We start from the raw sequence: 17,052 nt of genomic DNA, 5'->3' as shown, positions 1-17,052 counted from the left end.
GAGATATTGTCCCTCTAAACTCACACAATGGTGAGCATAACGCAGCTCGACGGGTATCCTGGAGGATTTGGGTTTTGTGCAACTTTGTTGTACAATGTATTTAAATATTAACAAAAATAGCATGAAGCCCTGCAAGGCACATCTGAGCTGGAGAGCAGGGGGTGCTACAGGAAACCTGGGAAATACCTGTGGGGAACCTCCCAGAACAGACTGAACATGTGGCCCTTTCACAGCAAGTCAGTAGAATAGAGGAGAGCCCTGCTGAAGATGTCGGAGCTTGGAAAGAGGACGTGGGGTGGGGATTACTAGATGTCGCAAAGTACGGATGAACGTTGCTGTGCTGACCAGCCCATGGCTTATATCTAACGGAATCCACTCAATCGGAGTAGTAAAAATGGGTTGGATTTGTTTTTTTTAACCCAGTCACTGCCACTGGAACATCCACGGGCTACTTGGCTTGCTTGGAGGAAGAACTTCCAGGGCTGGCCTGGTTGGTTCTTTGGATCTGAAGCAATGAAAGGAGGAACTTCATTTTCAGTCCCTGTAAGTTCTTTCTTACTTTATATTTGAGCTTCATTGATTTCAGTGGGAGCAAGATCAGACCTTTCAAATGCTGGTGATATGAGAGGAGCTGTCAGACCAGCTCAGAGCATCGGTCTAGCTAGTTCAGCAACTTTCCTTCCGCAGAGACCAACACCTGAGGTTCTAGAGAAAGGAAGGGAAAACCGAGCTATCATACACAGTTTGGAAACACTGCGCATGGGGGTGTGGGAATATTTCCTCCTGATCCTTGCAGGTGACCATGGTGTGAAATGTCACACTGCACATCTGAATGTTGCTAGTGGTGATAGAATTAGCCTAACTTCTACGACATCCTACCACAGTATTTTACCTTCATGGGTATTGATGCGACTTTGTGCAGAAGAGACTCCACCTGGCCAGCCCAATGTTAACGCATCATCATGGGAGAGCCCCACTGACCCCCTATCATTAGTTTAGTCTCTTTATCATCCCCACCACGTACCTGAGCATACCATTAACCACGTACCTGAGCATCTTGCTTCACTCTGGCGAGAGGCTGTGGAATCACCTTCTCCATTCCCTGAACAAACCATTTGAACACCCTGCCAGTCAGAAACTCCTGTTAAACTCCTGTTACAGCCCTTTCTTTCTTCATCGGGGGGGTTTACATGCAGCTTGAGCCAGGACAGACTTAGCACCACAAAGGGCCCACAATGCAAGAAGCGAATTTACCCTATATCTGTGTCCACCCTCTGCGTATTGCTCTGCACCAATTAATTCAATCAATCAACCAGTGACAAGGTGCCAGAGGTGGCTAGACGCACTCGGCATGTTCTTGGGTTCCCGCCATTAGAATGAAAGTTCCACCAGGCAAACACGGGGGGATGCACACGGGGCAGCAATGGAAAGGGCCAGCGGATCAAAGTGTTCGGGAACCCAAATACGTAAGACACCAAGGACCATCCCAAGGCGACAGAGGAACATTTCAGAAGGATTCACGCTGCACTACCTGCCACCGTCGCCCCCCAGCGTCTGAGGAAAGAGAGATGTCCCGAGTCCCACCAGGCTGTCTGTAGATGCCCGCTGTGAGGTTCCCGATACGCTGTGACTTGCTTGAGAGCTTCCCTTTAGTGCTGTCCTGGTCTTACTTACTTTCCTTTCTGCTTGGGATTGTTCACAGCGAGAGAGAAGCGACATCGTGAGTTTCATTGTAAACAGTGAAGGCCTTTGAGGCTTAAGCTATGTAGGTGAAATCCACCCTTGTGCAGAAGGCCAGAACCAATGAACATCACTGGAGCCACATCCGTCTACCGCAGCTCAGCACCCAGCCCAAGGTCAGAACGAGGTCCATTTTGAGGGCGTAAGTGGGATTTAGATATTGCACCCACAGCTTGTGCCAGCCCACTGCACAGGGGAGAGCTTCATGCTGTAGGACTTGTCAGAGCTGCCACCTGCTCGTTGATTTGTATTGTAGTGGCACCTGAGGCCCAAATCACGGATTAGGGCCCTGCTGTGCTAGCCACTGGACAAACCCAGGACTTTAAGGCAGTCGCTGTGCTGAGGCGCTTACAATCTGACAACCAAAACATCAGTATCAGCACCGCTCTCCATCACGTAGCTGCCTCATCCCAAATGATCACCAGCATTTTGAACTCTAAACCCTGTTAAAGCCATCAGCAGCAGGAGAAGAACGGACGGAGGGGAAGCTTCATTCTGTATTTTCAGTCATTGGTCTCTGAAACTAACCAGCACCACATGGTGTGGTTTGTGCTCAAAAATGAATACAGCTCAGAGTCTAAATGGCATCAACATTTTAAAGCGCACAAGGGGATGTTTCAGAAGGTGAAATGAAAACTGAGGTGCTGTGGGGCACTAAGGGATAAGACTCGGCCCTTTAATCTAGTTTTATAAACATTTATAGCAAAGAATGCCCCAGATGCCTTCGCTCTGCTGCCAACGTATCAGTACAGGATTTCTTCGAGAACTAGGAAGATTACTAACTCAGTGTGTCAGTACAAATTTCCCATGAGTTCTCGGATGTGTACTGCCCTAGGATTGCCATATGCACCCGGTTTTGACAGCACTAGTCCCTAGACAGCACAAGTACAAGTAATCTACTTCCTTTCACTGCCTGCAACTCCAAGGCTATGAAAGCAGGATACCGAGGGAAACCAGTGCAGTAAGATCTTGGAAAGAGACTTGGCTATAGCAGACTATGAAGTTTCCATTCCTGAAACTTCTACAGTCGGGCACCCCATTCACCCCAGCAAAAATCACTCACCTTCTTTTACAGCTGCCTCTTCAGATTTCCTCTCCTTTACATCCTGTCATACAAACACATATGGAATACACTGACATGCCGACGTCTGAATTAAAGTGACAATGCAGCTAATCGCAACACCTCTGCCTCCCATCTGCGTTCGTTTTCGCATGCCTTGGCCTGACAGCAGAGATGCCCGGCAGAAAAACAGTAACCAGCATTTATAAAATGAACAGAAATGAAGGAGTGATTTCCTTGGCTCCTGCTGCTTCCCAGGCAAATGTACAACTCTGGCTTATCTGACAGCTCAGTTCTACTTTGCCATGTTACCCCTCCCAGTATCAATACCCCTCTGGGGGAAATAAATGTTGGCAAAACGTATCTCCACTATCTTTTTTTGTTAATTGATTTTAAATTTTAAAAAGCAGCCCCTGAAGACTGTAACACCCTGCAGATCCCAAGGAGCAATCAAAACGAAACTTTGTGCGTACTTGAGAACTAAGCTTAGACTTCATGGTCCTGTCTACACTAGGGGAATTGGTGGTGGCACCAGTAGGAATATTTCAGTCAAGATTCACAGGGCCGATTCTGATCTCACACAGGGTTTATACCCATGTAATTCATTTCATGTAATGATTTCAGTGGAGCGATTCAGGTTTTACACCCAGGTAATGATTTCAGGGGAGTGATTCCTACATACACTCATGTAACTGAAAGCAGAATCAGGCTGTCACCTACTGGGGTATAAAATAAAACGTTGTTTGTTTTCTTTTCTAGATGCTCTCAATAGAAGATCATCAGGTTTCCCTCCCGAGGGGTTTGTGTCTAGATAGAGCGAGCACAGGGAAATCAGGAGCACGCTTTTCCCTTTGATCTTTCACTGACCTGACCTAAAGGGCAGTGCTTCTTGCTCACTCTTAAGTGAGCTTGGGCTAAAGATGCTTCCGCAAGAGAATCCTGCCTGTCAATAGAAATCTGTTTATTTTTGATCCTCAAGCTTTTGTGTATGCTGAAAATAATTTTTTCTCCTCTCCTGTCAGGTCAATGTTTGGTCCTGGATCGGCTGGGCAGGCATAAAAACAAGCAGGAAAATACCCCCAGGTGGATCAGATAAAGTATCAAAGAAAAATGGGTTCGTTTTCTTCGCAAGAGATCTCTTCTTGAGGTACAGCTCCATTCAGAATTAGCCCAGATGATTTCCACTGCTTGGGTATTTAAGAATATCATTACAGGCATTATTACTGGAAAGTCAGAACCACAACAGTCACTGACCTTAACTGACCGCACATTACCCAAGAACAAAGTGGTTTGCAGGACAGTGTGTCCCTGTACAAACCACACTGTATCACCACACTTACGTCTTCTGCTGCCTTTAGCTTGCTGGGGATTGTTTAACTCCGAATGTCCCAGCCTTCATCAGTATGGGTCAGATGCTAGGTGCTCTTTTAATGCAGAGTTTTACTGTTTAATTTGTAAAACTGGAAAACAAGTAGGTTGTGGAGGAAAATTTCCATATGGAATGGTCTTCACTAGAAAATTAAGTCATGTCAAACCATGCCCTTGAGGAGTTGTGCTAACAAACAGAATGTTAAACACCGTTAAGTAGTCCAGGTTACAGGAATCACGATACTTAACATTGTGAGTAACACCTGCTAGAACCGAGGGCTAACCACAACTAGCTGACACAATGTTAAACACAACTTGTCTCTGTCTGCATGGACTGAAAATTGTTTTACTATTGTGTTAGTTAACATGCTTCCTCAAGCTCATGTTCTTATATGACCTAATTTTCTAGTGAGGACCAGCCCATAAACAGCCGTAACAACGTTTACAGTGTCTGAGCCGTTAAAAAGTCAAAGTATGTGTATTAAGCCCCATAGATTCCTCATGGAAACCAGTACGTATGAGACAATCCTGCTGTTGCGTCTTGTGTTTACTATATTTACCTTCTCATTTTTCATTTCTAGAGATGGGTGGAATGGAATCTTTATTTTAAGAGCTCATCCTTCACCCGACGTATAGGGCACTCCAGGCAAGGAGAATAATATGCTTGCTCCAGCAATTCTGAAAATTAGCAAAATGGAGGCTGGAGTGACACGGGGAGTTGCTAATGGAGATTTTCACCCCTAGTTCACAAGTTCACATATGGACCAAATCAATAGGAACTGGAAGCCAGGATCACCTGACAGCTGTCTGGAGGCTAATACGAAATGGGCTGGGGGACTCCGTCTAGTGCTAGGGGAAAAGCGTCCATATCACAGGTGGTACTAACTGGCCCCTTTCTTGTCCGCAGCATTGTTATAGCCTTGATGGTGACTATGACTGGAGGGGTGTTAATGGGCCACTTCACTGTGAGTGGTCCCTTGAAATGTATTCATAGAATCAAAGAATCTCAGGGTTGGAAGGGACCTCAGGAGGTCATCTAGTCCAACCCCCTGCTCAAAGCAGGACCAATCCCAACTAAATCATCCCAGCCAGGGCTTTGTCAAACCTGATCTTAAAAACCTCAAAGGAAGGAGATTCCACCACCTCCCTAGGTAATGCATTCCAGTGTTTCACCACCCTCCTAGTGAAAAAGTTTTTCCTAATATCCAACCTAAATCTCCCCCACTGCAACTTGAGACCATTACTCCTTGTTCTGTCATCTGCTACCACTGAGAACAGTCTAGATCCATCCTCTTTGGAACCCCCTTTCAGGTAGTTGAAAGCAGCTATCAAATCCCCCCTCATTCTTCTCTTCTGCAGACTAAACAATCCCAGTTCCCTCAGCCTCTCCTCATAAGTCATGTGCTCCAGCCCCCTAATCATTTTTGTTGCCCTCCTCTGGACTCTTTCCAATTTTTCCACATCCTTCTTGTAGTGTTAACTCCTTGTGCTAAACAATCTGTTCCACCTTGTATTTAGCTGTGAAGCTCTGAGTACATTTCCCAGATCTGAAGAAGAGCTCTGTGTAAGCTTGAAAGCAGAAGTTGGTCCAATAAAAGATATTCCCTCACCCACCTTGTCTCTCCAATGCCCCCTTTCTTGACAGTTTCAACAGAAAGATCACAGACTGAATGAGCTCCAAAGACTGAATTGCCCTCTCTCCCCTAGAAGCAGTCCCTTGGCTTCAGGATTGGAGACATGCATATCTGCTACTCATGTTGCACTGTTCTGGAGACAAGCAGAGGACTCCAGTCTCCAGTGCTGTTAAATGGAGATTTTGCACAGAAGGCCAGAAGGGGCCACTAAGATCCTCTTGTCTGAGTTCCTGCAGAATACAGACCAGAAAATTCCATCCAGCCATTCCGGCAGTACAGGGAATTGCACTGCCCTATTGCTAAGTGAACACTGTTGAGCCCAATAACTTGTAGCCAAGCTGCAGCATCTTTCAGAATAAGATCCAGTCTGGATTTAAGGGCTCCAAGCAATGGTGCATTGTGACACATACCATGTCTAGCAGTCCCAATGGTTAATTACCCCCTCTGTTAAAAAGTTGTATCACTCATAGAATCATAGAATAATAGATAGATTAGCAAAACTTTTGACATGGTCTCCCACGGTATTCTTGCCAGCAAGTTAAAGAAGTGTGGGCTGGATGAATGGACTATAAGGTGGAAAGAAAGCTGGCTAGATTGTCAGACTCAACGGGTAGCGATCAATGGCTCCATGTCTCGTTGGCAGCCAGTATCTAGCGGAGTGCCCCAAGGGTCAGTCCTGGAGCCGGTTTTCTTCAATATCTTCATAAATGATCTGGAGGATGGTGTGGATTGCACCCTCAGCAAGTTTGCAGATGACACTAAACTGGGAGGAGAGGTAGATACGCTGGAGGGTAGGGATAGAATACCAAGGGCCCTAGACAAATTAGAGGATTGGGCCAAAAGAAATCTGATGAGGTTCAACAAGGACAAGTGCAGAGTCCTGCATTTAGGACGGAAGAATCCCATGTACCACTACAGACTAGGGACCAAATGGCTAGGCAGCAGTTCTGCAGAAAAGGACCTAGGGGTTACAGTGGACGAGAAGCTGGATATGAGTCAACAGTGTGCCCTTGTTGCCAAGAAGGCCAAAGGCATTTTGGGATGTATAAGGAGGTGCATTGCCAGCAGATTGAGGGACGCGATCGTTCCCCTCTATTCGACATTGGTGAGGCCTCATCTGGAGTACTGTGTCCAGTTTTGGGCCCCACACAACAAGAAGGATGTGAAAAAATTGGAAAGCATCCAGCAGAGGGCAACAAAAATGATTAGGGGATTGGAACACATGAGTTATGAGGAGAACTGGGATTGTTTAGTCTGCAGAAGAGAAGAATGAGGGGGGATTTGATAGCTGCTTTCAGCTACCTGAAGGGGGGTTCCAAAGAGGATGGATCTAGACTGTTCTCAGTGGTAGCAGATGACAGAACGAAGAGTAATGGTCTCAAGTTGCAGTGGGGGAGGTTTAGGTTGGATATTAGGAAACACCATTTCACTAGGAGGGTGGTGAAGCACTGGAATGGGTCACCTATGGAGGTGGTGGAATCTCCTTCCTTTGAGGTTTTTAAGATCAGGCTTGACAAAGCCCTGCCTGGGATGATTTAGTTGGGATTGGTCCTGCTTTGAGCAGGGGGTTGGACTAGATGACCTCCTGAGCTCCCTTCCAACCCTGAGAGTCTATGATTCTATGATGCTATGATTTCCAGTTTGAATTTTTCTAACTTCATTTCCAGCCAGTGGATCTGGCTATTCTTTTTCCTACTAATTCAAAGGTTCCCCTAATATCAGATGCCTTTTCCCCATGTACAAACTGAAATCGAGACGCTTCTTAACCTTCTCTTTGAAAACTAACTAGCTTGAACTCCATAAGTGTCCACTTGCAAGGCATGTTTCCCAGACCTCACTTTTCAGTAGCAGAAAATTAAGGTAACGATTTAGAAAAAGATGGGTCAATCAGTAACAACCCCTCTAGAAAGCCGCTTTCCCCAAATTGCAAAATCATGGTATTAAGAAAGAGTTGCCGTGGGAAAGCTGAGGGTGGAGTGTGCTTGAGGTCGAGAGGATACCATCACTCCTGAGGGTCAGAGGACTTGTGTACGTGTCTGTGTGTGCACGGGCTACTACGCACGGAATACATCATCTCTTGATGACACAGTGGTCTGGCAGAGCGATACAGGGAGCTGTCCCATGCTACAAGTTGAGCAGTTCCTGTTAGCCCAATGTCTTAAAACAACAAAGAAGGGGTGGGGGTCTCAAGAAAATTATTTGAAGTAACTTTACAAATTCTGGAGACCATACAAAGAAGTCACTAAACTGATCAAAATATCATCATTAATGGCCTAGCAGATAGAGCACAAGACTGGGAAGCAGGAGCCTGCATGCTATTTCTGGCTCTGCCACTGGCCTGCTGGGTGACCTTGGTCTATTCACGTCATCTATTGGTGCCTCAGTTTCCCCATATGCAAAACAGGGTAATGATGCTGCCCTTCTTTGTAAAGTGCTTTGAGATCTTCTGATGTGACGTGCTAGGTATTATTGTCATCATTATCAGGGGTCTTTCTATCACAACATAGGCTGATGCTTGAGCCTATACAGCAGAGGACCCCAAACTGTGGGGAATGTTCCCCTACCCAAGCCGCAGCCCTGCTCCTGGCCCAGCTCCGAGGGAGGCAGGGGGGCATGAACAGGGGTAAGGGGGGGGCGCAACCCTCAAAAGTTTGGGGACCAGTGCTATACGGTCTGGAGAACAGGAGGCTATACAGATCATATTGTCTTATTATAGTGCATAAGTACCCAAAAAGGATCACACAGGCTGGAATAAAGATCTATTTGAACTAAGTAGTTACAGGAGAAATCGACAATGCTGGCATTCTTTTCTTCTGAGGTTGATCAGTGTTTGGAATTCTGCATAGGTGCTGGTAGATTCCACCTTGTGGGGATTCCAGAAAAAATAACAACAGCAGCCAGATGAGTGCATGGAGCAGATGCTTAACACGGATTTCTGCTCCCCTGGGGAGTTTTGCCTGCATCAAATCTGGCACTGGGAAGCAATTTTCCCCACGGCCATATGGCCAGGGCCTTCCTTGCTTGTCACTGAGCATAGAATGTTCATTAAGATCAGGTGGGCAAACTCCTGTAATTACAAGGAGCCTCAGACAATGGTAGTCCCTAGTCCTTCCATCTTCCTCCTCTGTGTTTCAGTAATCTCAGACAAGGAGGGGGCTATTGACCATCCTGCAGGGACCTGTGGGGAAGAAGGGGTGAGGGGAGCCATTGCGTCTGTGTATGTGTGTGTGTACACCTGTAAGCCTATGGAAAAGTAGGGCTCGTCATTACACATTGGGATGTGTGAGCTCATGACATGTACTGGTGTTTCTCTTGTGCTGCCGTGACGATGTCTCTTCTTTGTCTTTGCTGCACTCACCTCAAGCTTGTTCATGTTTTCCGGCTGCGGGATCATCTTCCCAAATCCCTGCACCAGCCAGCTAATCACCCTGCTGCCAGTCCTGCAGAGAGAGATCACCCACCGTTAGGAGAGTTCTCCTTCTACCCTCACTAGAGCTGGAGCAGATCCATTCCCCTCTCCTCTCCTGCTCTCTCCTCTGGGCCCTAGAAGATTGCTCTCGACCGCGAAGGGCCAAGCAGCCTCGGCTGCTGTGGAAAGCCTAAACAATCAGGTTTTTTGCAGAGGCTGGGGAAAGGACAGAATCTTTCCCCCCTCCCCTCTCAAATCCAGAGTTGGGGCACAGAAGAGAGACCCAAAGCATCTCCACAAGGCACTCTCCTCCCGGTGGTACTGCCATCTGCCAACCTCTATATCCCTTCTCTGTGGGTGTTTTGGCCAGCAGATCTCCATAGTTCACAGGACCAATGGTCATACCAATAGTCAGCCATGGTTCACCCCCAAATCACCCCTTTTCCTGCACGGCTACATGGATTCATAGAGTTTAAGGTGAGAAGGGGCCATTAGATCATTCTGCACATCAGAGGCGAGAGAATTTCACCCCATTAACAGAGGCAGTCACAGTGCAGCAATTCTTTGCAGCAGGCAGAGAGAACCCCAGAGCCACCCTTGGCAAGATTAGATCATCTGGTCAGACCTCCCCACACCAGAACTCAGCTGTTCCATTGCTTTCCAGGCCACGTATCCCCAAGCAAGGGGCCCTAAATCCCTATCAGTGTTATACACGTATAGAGACTAGCTGGGGATCAATATAACAACAGAGCCTTAAGTGCAGGTTTATACACAGAGTAAGAGTGAAATTGGCATGACAGACAGAAGGGTGAATGAGGCTCAGATGAATTACCTGAGACAGGGTAGAGCTCAGAGGGGGAAGAAAGCAGAATTCTCACACTAGTCTACCAATAAATCCCAACCAGAGCCATCAGAAATACTAGTGACAGGCAAGCCGACTTTGTAAAATAAGCCCCATCAAAAGACCTCATGCAAAATCAAAACGTCCAAGCCTGTCCCTGCAATTCGCACACATGCACTCAGCGTCTGCATCTCTGTGCTTCCCAAATTTGAGTTAGACTAGAAGGGGAAGTACCAAAACACTATGCAAAAACCTGTTCTCATAAAATTTCCAATCCAGTTCTGCAGAGCCAAGTGTGCGGGAGTTTGGTTGCGATTTAGAAAAGCGTCTTTAAGCTTGGAGAGAGTGTTGTCCAGTGTAGCCTGACTGATTATTGCAATTATAAAATTGCTTATTGGGGTGCAACATGCACTTGTCACAAACAGCAGGTTCTTTATTCAGGTGGCTACTTAGCGTTAATTAAAAAGATGAAACTGGGGAAGCACCCAGCAACGCGATGAGATTTAGCTAATATAGACAATTATTGAAATCACAGAAAAATTTATATACATAAGTATATGAATCAGATAACTACAGTGAAGTGTTTCCTACATTGTTCATACATACAGGCTTGCATTGTGCATACTTACAACCTTTGGAGACATTAGAAACAAAGCTAGGAGGACCAGTCAGTGGAGCACATCAGAGCGTTGGTACTGATTTAGTTTACACCATCTCGAGAATCCAGTGCACCCAGAATTTAGGGAACTAAGTCACGTCTTTTATACCCATTCTTTATGTAACCATTGAGAAACAGAACCCTTTTCGATGCTCTTCTGTGACTATAATAAAGTTAACACCTGCCTATTATCCATATGTGATAATCTGGGTGTCCATAATTATACTTCCAATCACTGACCTAAGCATTATGAGTCAATCCATTTCTTAATAGACCATCTGCATCACTGTGGTTTAACTGCCTAGTTACTATGGTACAAGACATTGCAGAAAATCCCCCAAACTTCCTCTTACTTGGGCAACTTGCGGTGTACCTGTGCTTCTGTGGTCACTTGTTTGCTACATCTAATAAGAAGGTATCATTCATGACCTAGGGTTCAGTCCTCAGACCTGCATTAACTTCACTTAAAATTCAGCCTGTGGTTGACTAAAATCAAGCTTTTTACACCGGGCCTTTTTATTCTAACAAAGCCTAGGAACCCAGTTACGTGTGCTCTCCTGCTTGCAGTTACCACTTCAATACTGCTTCCATTATTATTTCTATGAGCAGACATAGTAGACAGATTATATTTTACCCAACCTTATAAACCCTCCAAAATTAGATCAAGGGTCCACACCAGGGAATCAGACAGTTCTACCCCAGCCCTGCTACTGACAGATCTTGAACAAAGGTTGTGTGATCTTGAGCAAATCACTAAACTTCTCTGCGCTGCCAAATTAAACTCACCGGGAGCTGGAAGGATCAGAAGTGCGATGGGCTGCCATCTGCTAAGTAGCCTGAGGGACTTGGGTGCCCTCCTGTTGAATGGGGCTTAAGTGCCTCACTGCCTTAGGTGTCTCTGGGGACATCTGAGCCATACTTTTTAATGAAAATATATGGGCCGTGTAGGGCACCCGTCTCTCCCTCTCTGCTAATCAAACTAAAGAGAAATACTGGGCATTGCTTTTGCCTCCTCCAGGATGAGGCTGTTATTGGTTCTCCAATGGCACCCTGCCTGTCCCAGGGATCTGTACTTTACTTGTACCTCATTGCATTCACCGAGCAAAATGCAGAGCTACATCGATCCTGCAGCCCAGGACCAGCAGTGTAAGAAAAGAATTACACTGTCCGCGATGAAGTATATCAGACCAGAAGGCCACGGCGAGTCACAGGTGCCGGAGGCAAGACACCACGACAAGATTTTAAGGACAAATGGATTTTTAAACAAATCTGCATCACTACTCTGGAGACAGACTCCCTGTGGCAACCATGATCCCAGCATTGCCCTACAGAGATTCCCCTGTTATGGAATGTGAAGAGAAATCCAGTCTCTGCATTCGTTCAATCCTGGGCACTCAAGCCAATATGGAAGGCCCACCTTCCCTTAGAGCAAGAGGTAAAGACACGGGCAGTTTTCAGTTCAATGAATAAAAAGGATAGATTTTTTTCCACACACCGTCTCCATTAACCTTCAGAGCAACGTGCTATCCCAGTCTCCCCAGCAGCGTGGCAGTCATGAGCATTTTAAACCCAATCTGGCTGCGAGTCAAGAGGGAAGGTGGCAAACCCGCTTGGGGTGGCTATCAGATTAGAGTTCCAATGGATAACCTCGTGTGCTTGAAATAAAAGAGGAAAGTGACTAAATGGACAGGTGCTACCATGCTACACAGCTTTCGGGAGGCTTAAGGGAACTTACCCTTTTTCTGAGGCATTATTATCTGAGCTGGAATGCAGCTCGCTATGATCCTGAAGCTCATCCTCATCTGGAGCGAGGGTTGTTATCTCTTGAGGGGCAAAGTAATAAAAAGACAGCATCAGGACAGTTAACCAGCTCTGCTGAAACAAACAATGCAGACGATGCAAAAGACAAGATTGCAAAGGACCCTGGTAGGTTTTAGTCACAGCTGATTAACCCACAACCACCCCATCAGTCATTGGGTTTTCTCTGCAGGTGGTGTTGGGGACCTGTGATGTACAAGAGATCAGACCCTTCTGACCCAAAACTCTGCAGAAAAGGACCTAGGGGTTACAGTGGATGAGAAGCTGGATATGAGTCAACAGTGTGCCCTTGTTGCCAAGAAGGCCAAAGGCATTTTGGGATGTATAAGGAGGGGCATTGCCAGCAGATCGAGGGACGTGATCGTTCCCCTCTATTCGACACTGGTGAGGCCTCATCTGGAGTACTGTGTCCAGTTTTGGGCCCCACACTACAAGAAGGATGTGGAAAAATTGGAAAGAGTCCAGAGGAGGGCAACAAAAATGATTAGGGGGCTGGAGCACATGACTTATGAGGAGAGGCTGAGGGAACTGGGGATGTTTAGTCTACGGAAGAGAAGAATGAGGGGGGATTTGATAGCTACTTTCAACTACCTGAAAGGGGGTTCCAAAGAGGATGGATCTAGACTGTTCTCAGTGGTAGCAGATGACAGAACAAGGAGTAATGGTCTCAAGTTGCAGTGGGGGAGATTTAGGTTGGATATTAGGAAAAACTTTTTCACTAGGAGGGTGGTGAAACACTGGAATGCGTTACCTAGGGAGGTGGTGGAATCTCCTTCCTTAGAAGTTTTTAAGGTCAGGCTTGACAAAGCCCTGGCTGGGATGATTTAATTGGGGATCGGTCCTGCTTTGAGCAGGGGATTGGACTAGATGACCTCCTGAGGTCCCTTCCAACCCTGAGATTCTATGATTCTATGAACCCAGCATTGCTCAGAGCTCAGACCTGGCATCACTCCCAATGGGCTGGTTTAATGAACAATACAAGCTGACTGGGAAGAATGGAGACTTTAAAGGACTGTACAGCCTGAATCTTCCCAGCGGCTAGTATTTATTATTTGTATTACTGTAGCATCTATGAGTCCTTGTCAGAGATCAGGACGGCATGGTGCGAGGCACTGTACAAACAGAACAGAAAGACAGTCCCTGCCCCCAAATTGTCACTTCAGGTCTGCTCCCAGTTGCCGCAAGACTGGTTTTACAATCTGTGTGAACAGGAACCAAGACGGGGCATCAAGCACCGAGAGGCCTCCCAGAAGAATGGGGAATCCTCTCCCAGTCCCATAGCTTATCGGGAGAGACTGGGCAGCGGTTTTACTTTCCCAGCCAGGCTTGCTGCTGAAGGAGATCAGGCTGTGAGTTACTGGTGCTTATGACCATCCCTGCAGCTCTCATTACTGTAGAGCTCAGGATCAGGCATATTTCCAGGGAGCTGAGCACTGTCCGTTACAGTCTCTCTCTCACACACACACACAGGCACCCTGACAGCTTGGGATCATCTCTCGGTGCTGCTTGGAGTTCCCAGTTCCAGAGGAGTCACACATGGGGTGGGCAAGACAATGATCATAGATATACTGGAGCACGCTGAGGATACAGTATAATCCATCCAAACCCCTAAAGAGCAGCAGGTGACATGCTCCCTCCTGAGCATGGCCAACCTGCAGGATGGGTGAGTTGCTGCAGTTCATTGTGAGCCTATGATGACAGAAGAGGATATTTCACTGGTTTTGCAGCTGCATCCACCTTTAAACAGAGTGGCCAAGTGTACAAAGCAGTGGACTAAGACTCAGGAGACGTTAGTTCTACCCTGGATCTGCCACTAGCTCAAAGGGTGACCTTGGGCCAGTCACCTCCCCGCTCTGTGACTCAGTTTCCCCATCTATAAAACACGGATAATGCTCTTGAACTCCTTTGTACAGTTCTTTGGGCTCTACTGATGAAAAGTGCTATATAAAAGCTAAGATATTATATCATTATTAAAAATTTTACCTAGTAGGTCGTCATCTTCCTTTATGCTCTGGACTTCAGTCTGAAGGGAACACAAAAAAACATGATTAAAGCCGCTGGCTAACACACTGCTCACAATAGGGGAACTATGGCATGAAACTCAAATGCTGTTACTCAGTGTTCCCATTGATCTGGTTCTGGTACGTACCTGATCAGGGTAGTCCAAACTGTTCTCGAAGCTCTTTCCAACGGTCTGCAGCATCCCTGGATTGTGGGCTGGCTGAGGGACTACCTTTCCCAGCTCCTGAGACAGCCATGAAAGTACACCCCTTCCAGCACTGCAAGAGAATGGACAGGCTAGGGTCTGCCAAGCTAATCAAACCGCAGGAGACAGTTTATGTCATACGCTTTCCCTTGTGGAGATTCCCCCACAGTGACCCAACAAAGAAGTCACTCCCTCCTCCATGGAGCAGATCACAGGATCCTCTAGAAACCTTGTGGACCCTGTGGAAGCTGTAGGCGATCAGGGCCAGTCACTGAGAGTTCTTCTCTTGCAATGTGTCCCCATCGGTCCCTCTCCAACTCCCAGCCAGCCCAAAGGAGCCATGCCACCAGAGACTCCCCCAAGGCCCAGAGACCCTAGCCTTAAAAGAGAGGTCCCCAGTGCAGAGGGGACTCTGGGCAAAAGATAATGCCACCTCAGGCTGTGTCACCTTTCCTTAGTAAGTTCCACAGAGCTGGACAGATAATAATACTCCATTGGCCCTCCCCCTGGCCTGCCCATTCCTCCTGAGCATGCCCTTTCTCCACTCCTTGCCCACAAGAGGACCTCCGTGGAGGGGATTGTGTGAGACCAGGGAGATGCCATGGAGGCAACCAAGCTCCTTTTGGTATGTAATTGGGGAGATCAGGGTGCAGAGGGTTCCTTCTCCACACAGATCCCCGCCCCCCAGAGCCAGATGTCTAGCAGCTATCTAAAGCCCTGCCTCTTATCTGAAGTCAGAATTCATATTTGTTAAAAGTCCTCTCTCAGCTGGTATTTCCAACCCTAACTCCTCACTGCCACGAGTATGAGAGAGAAAGAGAAAGTGAGAGAAAAAGAGGAAGACACCTTTCAGCTGAAGACACTGATGATGGGCCTGGCTCCTGGGCTGTGATGAATGTCACTTTCTTCCCTGCCCCTAAATGAAAGCAAAAAATAAATAAATAAAAAACACTTGGTAGAAGGACCACTGGTGGCCTAAACAGCTATATCTTGTCAGCACAAGCCAGACTGTTTGCTTTCAAGAAATGCATTTTTAAATACCCTTTCAAATCACCATCTCTTTGGGTTTTCGCGGTGTGCGGAGATGCCAGATTCTGTCAGGTAACATCAGTGGCGACGTGCAGCCCGGTCTCATGCACCCCGGCAAAGCTCTGCGCATGCAGATCTGTGATGACGTCGGCCCAGGCTCCCACAGGACCAGGCCCCTGCCTGGAGATGTTGCGACAGCACTGTGAGTGCTTTGGGGGAGTGAGCACGCTGTCGTACACCTCTGCACCTGAGGCACCCTGGGCCAGGAGAATCCCTTCAACCTTTACGGAATTCATATACGTGAGTGAAAGTTGCGGGTCAAGGCGGTGACCAGAGACACCCCCGGAGGGTGTGGTGTGGACTAGAGGCGTGGGCTGAAAGGCTGAGTGTATCTGGGCAGTGGTGAACAATGTACGTGTAAGAGTGACTTCTGGCTGAGAAATCCTAGCAGAGCTATAGTGGCATGACATGGAGGAAGCTCTGTTTTAGAGCTGATGCCTCCCGGGCAAGTCTCAGGTAAGCTGCCGTAAAGGGAGCAAACACTGAGTCCTGCCGTGGGACCATGATGGCTGCTTAGTAGACTCTGCTAAGTGGTAAAACCCTCTCTGAATGTCTGGCTTCCAGCAGGGGAGAAAGATGAGTAGCCAGTAGCTGACCCCGGAGCCCTTCCCAAGCTGGCTGAGTGGCCATGCTCTGGATACCTACCATAAGCTCTTGCTATTTTCATTTATGAAGTTTAGATTTTGCAGGAACGTTGTTTTCAGGAACTCACCCTCTATCTGACCGCAGTTGGAAGATTTTCCTGGACATGTGGAGTTTCCTTTTGGCAGCTTTTAGGGATTAAAACATGAAAGGAAAGATTTCAGGTGAAAAGTTACGTCACAACATCCATCCCTGTACTCCTAAATCGACCTGAGCTTATCAAACCTCAATTAACATCTAAACGACTTCATCCTCTATGCTCCTTTTCTACAGTTCCCACAGTCTGGACAATGAATATAGACTGGCCCCATTTCACCTTTGTTTACAGATGGATCCATATTCTGTATTTGGAACCACTTCGGCATGTAAGTTAGTGGGCGCGAGTGTCTGCCCATGCCGTTCCAGCTGGAGAATCGGGACCTTTGTTTCTAGTCAGTTTCACTGCCTGGTTCTCATGAACTAACACAAAGGTGCAGCAGTTTCAAACAGTGCCTGGGAACCTGCTCATGAAGACAAGACAATGAAAGCTCGAGCTAGACCTGTGTATTGTGCAGCCGGCATGCGCTGTGCAAGCCTCACTCACCCTG

The 17,052-nt window shown here is 47.1% G+C and overlaps 1 protein-coding gene across 1 annotated transcript in view; it reads right to left on the bottom strand.

Annotated features, from left to right (window-relative positions):
• CNGB1 (cyclic nucleotide gated channel subunit beta 1) overlaps window positions 1-15,631 on the bottom strand; it is a 91,205-nt gene extending 75,574 nt beyond the window's left edge. The window contains exons 1-8 of the mRNA XM_073307380.1: window positions 15,581-15,631; window positions 14,678-14,807; window positions 14,512-14,551; window positions 12,446-12,533; window positions 9,161-9,242; window positions 2,804-2,846; window positions 1,532-1,685; window positions 1,049-1,124 (exon numbers count right to left, since the gene is read on the bottom strand). Coding sequence (XP_073163481.1) covers window positions 1,049-1,124; window positions 1,532-1,685; window positions 2,804-2,846; window positions 9,161-9,242; window positions 12,446-12,533; window positions 14,512-14,551; window positions 14,678-14,731 — 537 coding nt within the window. The 5' untranslated portion in view covers window positions 14,732-14,807; window positions 15,581-15,631. The remainder of the gene's footprint in view (window positions 1-1,048; window positions 1,125-1,531; window positions 1,686-2,803; window positions 2,847-9,160; window positions 9,243-12,445; window positions 12,534-14,511; window positions 14,552-14,677; window positions 14,808-15,580) is intronic.
• Between the last annotated feature and the right edge of the window lie 1,421 nt (window positions 15,632-17,052).

Source organism: Lepidochelys kempii, chromosome 12 (assembly GCF_965140265.1).
Source record: "Lepidochelys kempii isolate rLepKem1 chromosome 12, rLepKem1.hap2, whole genome shotgun sequence".
Lineage (NCBI taxonomy): Eukaryota > Metazoa > Chordata > Testudines > Cheloniidae > Lepidochelys > Lepidochelys kempii.
The sequence above is the reverse complement of the archived record's forward strand: the minus strand, read 5'-3'. Positions and strand labels throughout refer to the sequence as shown.